The sequence below is a fragment of the Solea solea genome, chromosome 10, assembly GCF_958295425.1.
Source record: "Solea solea chromosome 10, fSolSol10.1, whole genome shotgun sequence".
NCBI lineage: Eukaryota > Metazoa > Chordata > Actinopteri > Pleuronectiformes > Soleidae > Solea > Solea solea.
The window spans coordinates 19687672-19698130 of NC_081143.1; the positions used below are offsets into that span (position 1 = coordinate 19687672).

Consider the following 10459-nt stretch of genomic DNA (forward strand, 5'->3'; position numbering starts at 1 on the left):
AAAATCATTTGAAATTAATTGAAATTTTGGAGCCACTCAATTTCTTTATGCCTGATCATATTAGGTAATGAGCAATTGAGGAGACACCTTTGTTTTTCTCTATTGACACTATTTACACTATTACATTACTATTACACTATTTAGCACAAGGAGAGTATGTACCTATTATATTAAAGCTCCATTCAAATGTAAATTTTTTGTTCGCTCCAAACTCCAAAGTTGTTTTTTTAATAATTGTGGTAGACTAGAAGTAGTAGTAGCTGCATCACATATTGACTGCCAACGTGTGTTACGCTCAGCTGATTCATGCCCTGCTGGTCAGCTGACTGGTTGTTTGACACCACACCAGAGCTCCTTTAGAATGTCATTGTTGTTAATTATTTACAATAACTCAGGCAGCAGGACCTGGAGGGTTTGTGAAGGTAGACGGTGAAAAACACACCCAAGACAAACCAACTACACCCTGCTCTATGAAATGGGCCATGAAAGGAGCCAATGTAAACAACTCCTGAAACATTTAGCTAGAAATAAAATTTGTGGCGAAAACGCCACAACTCGAGTTTAATTTTCAATACAAGAATATAAAATCGATCACGCCTTCAGTATCGCCTAAAATCGCCGACTGCGGATTTTTCTCACAGGTCATGGGACCCGTATGCAGAAGGTTCAAAGATTCGATTGGTCCACTTTTGAATCAGGTGCTACGTGATTGGTTCTTTCTACTATCAGTCACATATTCTGGTTTTTTATTGGTTGTTCACCCGTTTCCGCTCCGCTAGCTTGTAAATTTCTTCCCCTCTAATCATCCTTCTTCCCGTTTAGCTACTCGGCTTTGGACAATCGCTACACCTGACTCCCCAGTTTCATACATTTAACCGGCCACGAACACATACACCATGGATGATTTTGACATGCTAAACGCGCACCCCGCTGGAAACGGTGTCGGCTCAGAGGAGGACCCCGCTGCCGCGTTCTTGGCCCAGCAGGAGAGCGAGATCGCCGGGATTGAAAACGACGAAGGCTTCAGCATCCTGGACAGCGGAGAGGTCCCCACGTCGCTGGACGACCCCAGTGGTGAGTGACTGCTTTGTTTCACATTCGTGTTTTTTGTCAGCCTAGCTTTAATCTTAGCGGGGTTGTGTTTGTATGGAAAAACTACTCTCGTTATTAGTAATTTGGTCTTGACACCTGAGTGGACTCTCTTAGTCAGCTTGCTAACGTTAGCCAAGCTAGCGAATTAAGCTAAGTGAGCATTGCTAACGTTTCCCCGTACACACGTCATACACATTGACAAAATTACACGAACGTAATGTGTTTTTTAGGTCTCTGCCCGTGTTCGTAAAATGAAAGTTGTGTGATAACACTATGTCTTCTTGTTGGTGTCCTGCATTTCTGTGTATGGAGCTGTGACAGCGCTGTGTGTAATTGTACCAGCTAAGTCAGCTGAACTTACAGTGCCTTACAGAGGAAGCCGATGGAGCTTAATGACCTTTGGTCGTGACAGCCTCGTTTCCTTGAGGCTGCAGGCGTGTGGGTTCAGCAACTGTAGAAATGCTGACTTGTCATGTGATGAAATACGTGTGTATTACATTATGAGCATTCAGTAAGGCTCAGGAAAGTTAGTTTATGGTATTGTACACGATGTGCAATATTTTCTTTGGCTCCCCTTGGAACTTCGATTTCAGTTACTGGCAACTAAAGACAGTCTAGTAAAGTCACAATTTGAACAATTTAATTGTGCTTGGTAAAAAACTAAAACGTGTTTCTTTATATTTTTAAGGAATGATCAGAGTCTATGGTCTTGTCCAGAATCTGAGTTTTTGCATATTCACATAAGTTTTGGATGTTTGAACAGCGAAAAAGCAAACATGAAACGTCCTGAAATGCATTTGACAGACCATTGCCATCAGCAATGTTAATATCACTGAGGAAAAGCCTTAGATACCTTCCTGAGGTTAGTGGTTCAAAGTGGGTTAGTGGTTCAAAGTGCCCATACCAAGTCACTATGTTAAACGATTAAGGGCTTTCCACTAAAGTCTTGTACACTATCTCCTTTCGTTTTCTTAAAAGGGTACAGTACAGTACAGTGTAACATCTGCATAACCATTCTATAAACAATAATTAATATGTGTTTACTTCTCTGGTCATTGTAAGTTTTTCTTCATGTTTGTGGTTTTATGTGTTTGCTAGATCTGTAACAGCTATTTTTCATGTGTCATTTTAGATGGTGCCATCAATGGAGAGCTCTATGGGGTAATATTTTTGTTATTTTGCTTTAATTCGGTCTGTCTGTTTTTTTTCTGCATTGTTTTGTTTGTTTGTTTTTCTCTCAAATCAGAGGTTTTTATTTGTTTCTCATCCAAAAATCCCCCTGCCGGATAAAGCATGAGCCATGAAGTAATTTGATTGGTTTTTACCTATTTCCAATCTTGCACAGATTTTCTTGACTACCCTATTTGGATATAAATCTAAAAGTTTGTCCACCAAACATAAACCTGTAGCATAGCAACAATTGTGTGCATGCACAACTAAATCTTGGAACTTGGAAGTCAAAATTAAACCAATGGGTTGGTCCAAAAACTGTAGACAATTTGTGATTTGCTCCAGTGGTTATTCAGTGAATAAGATACATTTTTATAGTAGTATTTCAGTGTGGAATGAAAAATAGGGATTTTAGTACTATCCTCAGATGAATCAATATCTTAAATGTTGTGTTTGCTCCAACTTCCTTTTTCCTGAGCTGTCATTGCAACATTGCTTCCTTTTGTCCTGTCATGACTTTTTTTGTTTTAAGAAACTAAGCTGATAAAACTCACCATAGGCCAGATTTCGTTTTAATAATATCTTTTTCTTTACAAACACTTCTTACTGTATGCATATTTGACCTCAGGACAAGACAGGGCCAACAGTAATAATGTCTGCAAGTTTCAGATAATAGTGAAAAGTTGAATCCAGAAAAAAGTCATGATCACGAGGAGTTTGTTTACCATATATAGTCATTGGGAAAATGGCTTACAGTCATCATTGTCCTTGTTTCACAGGAAAGCAATGGTCCATCAGATGCTTATGCAGCAATTTCCAATGCAGACCGGCTGCAGGCTGAACCTGAAAGCCTACGCAAATGGAGAGAGGAGCAAAGTGAACGGCTTGAGGTGCTAGGTAAGCAATGATCAGAGTTTCTTTTTAAGAAGTGAGTGAGAACAGGATAGACTCTGCTGTCTGAGATTATAATGTTACTTAAAGAACACCCATTTAAAAATTATTTATCAGACCAAACACATTTATCATGAAATCCTCCTCTCATGTCTCTGTCCTTTTCATTCTTATTATCATCATCTCTGGATGACTTTACCATCGCATCCGCCTCCTCACTTTTTGACTTTCTCTTTGCTGATCTTCCTCCATAGACGCCAACTCTCGCACACAGGAGTCGGAGTGGAAGGACAAGGCCAAGTTGGAACTGGAAGAATGGCACGCCAGGCAGAATGAGCAGCTGGAGAAAACTAAAACCAATAACAGGTACTGGTGTCTTAAAGCTATTGAAACAGGACTGAAGATTAATGGACCTAAATGAAGGCTAATATTATTGTAAAAAAAACAAACAAGGCAATGATGTCCAATCACAACCTTGGGAAATATGTGAATATTTAAAAAGGATACGATTAGTTCTTCATATGACCAAATACGATGCACAAGCTGTTAGTAGGCTTAATAATCGCACTCTTAATGTGTTGTTTTCTCCTCCCGTTGTTAACATGAAAAACGGTTGGATGGATGTTCTATGGGCTAAATGTCTGCTGCATTTGTTTCCTCCACCAGGTAACACCTTGTTTTTACAAGTTCATAGGCAACCGTGTCAGTTTCTGCTGCACTGTAATGTAGCCCTGCTGCACCATTAATAATGAACTAACAGCAGCCGTGGCACCGACCCTGTGTGTCTGCTTGACTGGTTAAACTATTTCTGCTGTACAACCTCACCGTTTTGATGGTTTTTGCCTATGTAACTTGTATACTGTTCACACAAATGTAGTCAAATTCTTCAGAAGTGGGGCATCAGCCAAGTTATTTTCACTATTCACTACTCTAAGGTTGTCCCTATTTCTAAAAATCAAGTACATGACGCGCTATTTCTTTGAAAATATTTAACCACTCCCACCGCTTATTATTACTCGTACTATTAGTCACATGGGGTTGAACACTTTTGCGCTGCACCTTTTTAACATGCCTCTTCACCTGGTTGGGAAGTTAGCAGGTCAGTCAACAGATTTGCTTGTTACGTTGCCATCTACAGTGACCAACCCGAAATACTTCCATGCTCTGTTTTTAAGAAACTTCGGTGTCATAATTTTCTGCTCAGGACAGTTTATCATGTATGCGTCCTCCAATTTCTGATGGGCAAAGAGGGTAATCAAAATGAATCTAAGGTTGCACTGCTGTTAGATTTCCCTCTGCTGGATAATGCAGTAATAACATCAGATAGCCTGATGCACTCTGAGGTTGTATTTTAAACAAATTTCTTGTTTTCTGAACTAATAATTGTGTTTATATGGGTGAAACATGTACATAATTCTAATAAGATGGAAAAAGGATATGGAATTATGGTTAAACTGTTATTATATATCTTAATATCATGGTTCTTCCATTATACTGTGTCGTGAATTTTCAGTTAATGAACTAATAACGCAAAGCTGTTTTTTTTCTTTTCTTAAATAATCTTCTGACCGTTTGAATGTCTCCAGCTGAGAGGCACCTCCACACACAAACACACGCATCAAGTCGTCACACAGACGCAGAGACTTAAATGATATGCCTGAATGTATTATTGTGTGTATGCTTCTATCTTTATTCTCCGTTTTACCGCTGTCTCTCTTCTCTCCTGCCTTCTTGCTGCTCTGTCGTTGGGGCGGATGTTTGTCCAGGGTACTGGATGAAGACTTCTACAAGCAGCCCTTCTCTGAGCTCATTGGTTATGTGTATGTTGCTCCAACTAACATCCTCCTCTTTTTCTTTTTTTTTTCCTCCATCATCATCAGCTTATCATATCCCTGTCATTAGATTAGGGCATTAGTTAACTCCCCCGTGTTGCTGTGTTTTACATGCATCTTTAGTTTTTCCACTTGTAACTTCTGCTGGGATTCATACTTGTTTCTCTTCTCATCTAGCTTGTTGTTGTTTTTTAAACTGCAGTGATTTCATCCCACGTTTGCATGCTAGTTGTGAGTGGATGCATGTCACGGTATATTGCAGTAAAGAGAACAACCTTAGCCTTGTTTTTTTTTGGTCAACATTCATTTACACATCAATTCCTTTCAAATCATTCTAGCAGTCTTACCTTTTTGCAGAAACATTTTTATGAATTTCTCACCATTCTCGCTTACATTAATTGTGTGTAGTCTTACAGAACATGTTTTGGGGTTTTTTCCCAACAGCTTCTATATTTGTGATTTTAACAGAATCAATTTGCAGCATATATTCTAGAGTAGCATGTCAGTTGATTGTTTTGAAGCAATTGTGTGTTCATATATGGATGTGGAGTATGCTTCAGTATCACCTTAAGATAAAAATGAGATGTTCTTACTGCTGACTTGTTTGATCTTGACAATGGTTCCGTCCTTTGAGTCTCTACAACAATCTTCCTAAAAATTCAGCTTTACCTCACTGCCGGCCACAGCTATCACCTTTGTAAAGACGACAATTAAGTGCAGTATTGTGCCAAACTGAACTTGCAGATGGTGCTTTTAATTCCCTTATGAACCTCAACTACAGTTGTTTTCAGTTTATTGTAATTTACTCAGTGCAGTTGGACCTTTTTAAAGCTCCAGTGTGTAACTTCTGTTGCCAAAACACTGCTTGTGTCGCAACCACTACCACCACCACCCTTCCCCCCATCAGTTGTGATGTATAATGCATCATGCTTAATCACCAATAAAAACATAACTCCACTTTACTAAGATACACAGAGTGAGTTGTGTGGACCCATTTTGAAACCAACATTTGTTTATATTGACGGGTTACAAACTACAGCTTTGAGCTGTCTATGGGGTTCGGAAAATCGAATTTACTTTTTACTGCCATTGATGATATTTATCGTCTTGTATGGGTTGAAAAGGCCATTAATTCTAACTTCCATCTAGTATAAAATAATTGTTATTTTATAAAGGTGCAGTAATATGATACAATCAGCTCAAGAATAACTTCATGTCTTCACTGTCCAAAGTTCTGCAGTTAAATGTGCAGCGACATTATATTGGGTGCTCCACTGGTCATATCATGAATACACAAGTGCTTCAAACTGAAAAAATGTGTTCATGCTTTATAAGAATGTTAGCTGCCCTGTAGCTACTGCTGTCCTTCAGGATGACATGCTGGTCTGCACAAACTAGCTAGTTAAGAATGATAGCTGTGTGCAGCCTTTGGTTTTTCTATCCATTTACATGGCAATGTCCTCCAGTCTGCTTTATGGTGTGCACATTTTTTTTCTTTTTCAAAAACTTTACTTTTTATGGGCAATCGGCATGAAGCAGCAAAATGTGGTTTCTCTTCACTAAGCCGGTTGATTGGCTCTTAAAAAGAAAAAAGTGTTATATTTCTGCTCTATTTGGAATATTTGCATGCTCTGGATAACTCACCTTTGTCAACAGTTAGGGAAAGATGTATATTTATTCTGTTCTTTCTATTGTCTATATCAGTCATTCCAGGGCCCACTTTGAAATCTGAAAGTCCTATGAGGCCCACACAAACCTTAAATTACCCGTCCGATCAACACAGGTTCAATAATTCCCATAAATATTGTCTTCATGTGAACATGGGGATACAACATGTCAGTGCAGATTCATAATTTATCCACTTCACTTTATTTCTGAATTGTCAACCCATCCATATGGTTATTACAGCTGTGCTCCATCAACATGAATAACAATCTACAGATTAAAAATAACATTACCTGCAAATACTGAAATGTTAGGCCCGTGTGCTGACTGACTGACACTCAATCATGCCATTCACTTGCATATCAGCTTCAAATCATGAATTCTGGTGCACATATTAAAATCAGTGTGCTCAGTGTAATATTCTTCTTAAAATGTTTCATAGATATTTTACAGCAATTTATAACTTAATCACAAAACTGCAAATTGAAACCATTTATTTATAATTAATGACTTTTATGGCCCACCTGCAGTACTGTTATGGCCCACTAAGGGGCAGCATGTGACACTTTGGGAATGGCCCTTCGAGATATTTTAATGTACACCTAAGCTGGTCATATGAGATGTTTTTTTTAGTAACACAGAAAAGACAAAAGTGTTTAGCTGTAGCATTGATGGTGCTTCCCGTATCGTACCAGTTTCTGTCTGTGGGATTTTACGTATGAACATTCAAAGTTATAAATACATCATTAGAAATAAAATGTGACAAGAGAATGAACAAATCTTAAAATAATTTCTCAAAAATGCCTTTTAAAAGGATGCTCAGAATTTGCAGTACATTTTTATAATTCTACCAAGTCTACTACGAGTTAAATGAGACCAAAGGCTGCACACTACTTTGTCTGTAGAACACTTGCATACTTACATAGCTTATATAAATGCTGCTTTTGCATGCTTGCTTTTCAACATCTGCATTTGGCTCATTTTTGTTGTCTTTCATTTTGTCCCCTCCCTTCTCTCTCTTTTCTAAATTCTGACTTGTGAAACTGTTTCTCCTTGTTTTCTTTTCCTATGCACCTTTAAAGCACACACATTAACCATCCTTGCTACCGCCTAGACCAGTTAAGTAAAAACATAAAACCCCAGAACCTCCAAATAACCTATATATTTGACAGGGGGTAGATAAAGTTCTTTGTGTGTGTTGGATCATGATGCCTTGCACAGATAACCCAGTTTATTAGCCCCTCAGTTAGATCCACTGCCTAGATGAAGGTTTGGTTAAACTGTCCCCTCTGTGGTGTTGTGGCCATTTAAGTCCCTTGTGTTTTGTAGATGGTTGTGACAGTGAATGATCATTGGCTTCTCATCCCCCATTTTGCTTTTGTGTATTGTGCTGTTTGTACAGGTTGGGCGGGGACTATAAATCAACCTCGTAAATAGACTTGAAACGTGGCAGTGGAATTATCATATTTTGTGGGTTGGGTGTGGAGAGGGCGTTCATTTGTTTTGCCATAATCTGTGGCTTGCATTTCAAAACGTGTTGTGTTGGTGGCACTGATCCCATTTTTAAATTATCGTTTTAATGTTTTCTTTCTTTTCTTTTTTTTTTTTACTTTACATATGTGGTTACTAAGTCCTGTAGTGCTGATCCAAATTTTTAGTTTGTAAACTCCTTAGCTGTCACCAAAAACACATTCATTTGTTCCACAATGATGACACATGAAATTAAAGTAGATGCCTTCTTTGGTGCCATCGCCCCCCCCCCCCCCAAAATAGCCTGCTTTTCAGCTGCAGCAAATTGCATGGCCCAGTAGTGCTTTACAGTTCTTTTGAGCTTGGTTTAAAAAAAGGAATTTCTTCTTATTGTTCCTTTTTATTCAAGAACAAGTATGAGAATGAACTCGCCAACTCTATACTTGGTTCTTGTTGAGGAAAGAGAACACTGTAAATCTGCGACTTCAGGGTGTATGTGGGAAAACCACCCTCACTCACCTCTTAGCAGAAATGCCCTTTTTACAAATGCTTATCAGACTTAATTATTAGCATCACCTTTTTTTTTTTACTTCAGTTTATTTTCTCCTTGGATTTCTCATCAGTGTTTTATATGTGTCACTTCTCAACGTTGTGAAGAGTTAAAAAATGAATATGTCAGCAGAGTTGGGGGCATGTCACAGGAGGTGAAACTGTTGTAGTGGGCTTCTTTTTGAAAGACGAGAGTACACATACGTGTCTGTGGGATTGTTGGACTGTCTTGCCCTGATGAAGACTCTGCTGAACCAACAACTATAAAACTACAAAACTTGTATAACAACTTGTATATCAAGAGTTAAACTAATACAACCTGTGCTGAGATTACATTACATTGTTTCCACGCTGTCATTTTCTAGTCAGTCAAGCTGACAAGTCAACACTGTTAAGGGCCTGGGGCACCATGCAGTTGTTCTACTTTTTTTATGAGAACATAGTTGTTGATGATCAGCAGAGGATTGTCAGGTATGTACATACAGTTTGTCTATGTTTACCTTGCTTCTCCACCCACTGATTGTTCTCTTTTGCGTGTCCTCTCCTTCTCCTGTGAACCTGTTGCATGTAGGGCGGCTGAGGAGGCCATGATTTCAGATCTGGATGAGAACAACCCCGGCACAGAGTGGGAGCGTGTTGCTCGGCTCTGCGACTTCAACCCCAAGTCCAGCAAGCAGGCCAAAGACGTGTCCCGCATGCGCTCGGTGCTCATCTCCCTGAAGCAATCTCCGCTCGTCCGCTAGGCAGCCAAGGCTGCTTCCGTCATCATTCCATATCATCCTCTTATTACCACACACAACCAACCAACCCAACTACTGATGTCCAATTGTCTATATTCTCAAGACAAAAGGGGCTTGAACCTCATCTGTTCCTATCTGTTTGCCACACATAGCCCCCAAAATATTTTTACCTGTGTGGAGTGGACCTCTATAGACTAGTCTGATCCTCTTCCTTGTTGTATAAAATGATCCGGACATGATTGAGTTTATGCCAGAAATAACCATGGTTGGTGTTGTTGAGTAAACGTCTGTAAGGGTAGTGGGTTGGACCATTAAAAGGGAAGGGTTGATGTTTGTTTTGGCCTATAGCTACACTAAATCCTTGTCCCTCATGGCCCCGAAACAATATCATTCCCATGATGCTGTACTCTTAACTCTTTACCCGTCAGTCTTATGAGTCTTTATTGGTGTTGAATTGATTTAATCACCTTTTTGTCCTCCCAACACATCTCCTCATCATTTCCCATCTTTACAGAAAAGTATTGAAGGATTTTTGTTGTGTATTTTAAGGACCAAACTACAAGAAAACTGTCCTTTTTTGAAGTGTGTGTATGCGTGCCCACTTTCATGTGTGTGGAGTCTGCTTGTGGTATGTTGTGTTAAATTTTCCAATCTATGCATTTCCTTTTGAAGATCCTCCCTCTTCTCCAGTCAGGAACTGAACAAAGTCCAGTCATTACAACATATGTAACCTGTTAGAATGTGTGTTTAAACCTCAAACAAATGTGTGTATGAACTGTGTGTACCTTTGTACATATACAGAAGGCAATATATATACAGAATATAAAACATTTGTCACTGAAATTAGACAGTTGTGGTTTTAAAGAGAACTAAATATCAGCCAGCTGTTGCTTGACCATGTGTGATCATTGTCCTTTTGATTTCAATATCATTAAACGTTGAATGAAATTCATTGTCCTGTCATGCTTCAACTTGTCAAAAGGCATAAATTAAATATTTTGTTTAAGAAGTATTTCAAGAGCTTTGCAGAGCACTGTTACTGATAGAGTT

General features: G+C 38.9%; 1 protein-coding gene across 3 annotated transcripts; it reads left to right on the top strand.

Annotated features, from left to right (window-relative positions):
- The first annotated feature begins 771 nt into the window (after positions 1-771).
- Positions 772-10357, top strand: clta (clathrin, light chain A). 3 transcript variants are annotated; one of them, XM_058640457.1, is made up of 7 exons: positions 772-1074; positions 2225-2253; positions 3042-3159; positions 3408-3519; positions 4920-4973; positions 7733-7768; positions 9241-10357. In XM_058640457.1, the coding sequence occupies exons 1-7, from the start codon at positions 897-899 to the stop codon at positions 9410-9412; spliced, it is 699 nt and encodes a 232-aa protein (XP_058496440.1). In that variant the 5' UTR covers positions 772-896; the 3' UTR covers positions 9413-10357. The 3 variants fall into 3 exon arrangements, with proteins under 3 accessions (XP_058496440.1, XP_058496441.1, XP_058496442.1); XM_058640458.1 differs by lacking the exon at positions 7733-7768; XM_058640459.1 differs by lacking the exons at positions 4920-4973; positions 7733-7768 and having other exon boundaries at positions 775-1074.
- The last annotated feature ends 102 nt before the right edge of the window (positions 10358-10459 follow it).

What these genes read in the sequence shown, in the direction of transcription:
- clta (XM_058640457.1), top strand. Translation starts at nt 897, where the DNA reads ATGGATGATTTTGACATGCTAAACGCGCACCCCGCTGGAAACGGTGTC. An exon ending in TCAATGGAGAGCTCTATGGG is followed by an intron (nt 2,254 to 3,041) that starts GTAATATTTTTG and finishes CTTGTTTCACAG; the next exon opens with GAAAGCAATGGTCCATCAGA. An exon ending in TCTGAGCTCATTGGTTATGT is followed by an intron (nt 4,974 to 7,732) that starts GTATGTTGCTCC and finishes GCACCTTTAAAG; the next exon opens with CACACACATTAACCATCCTT.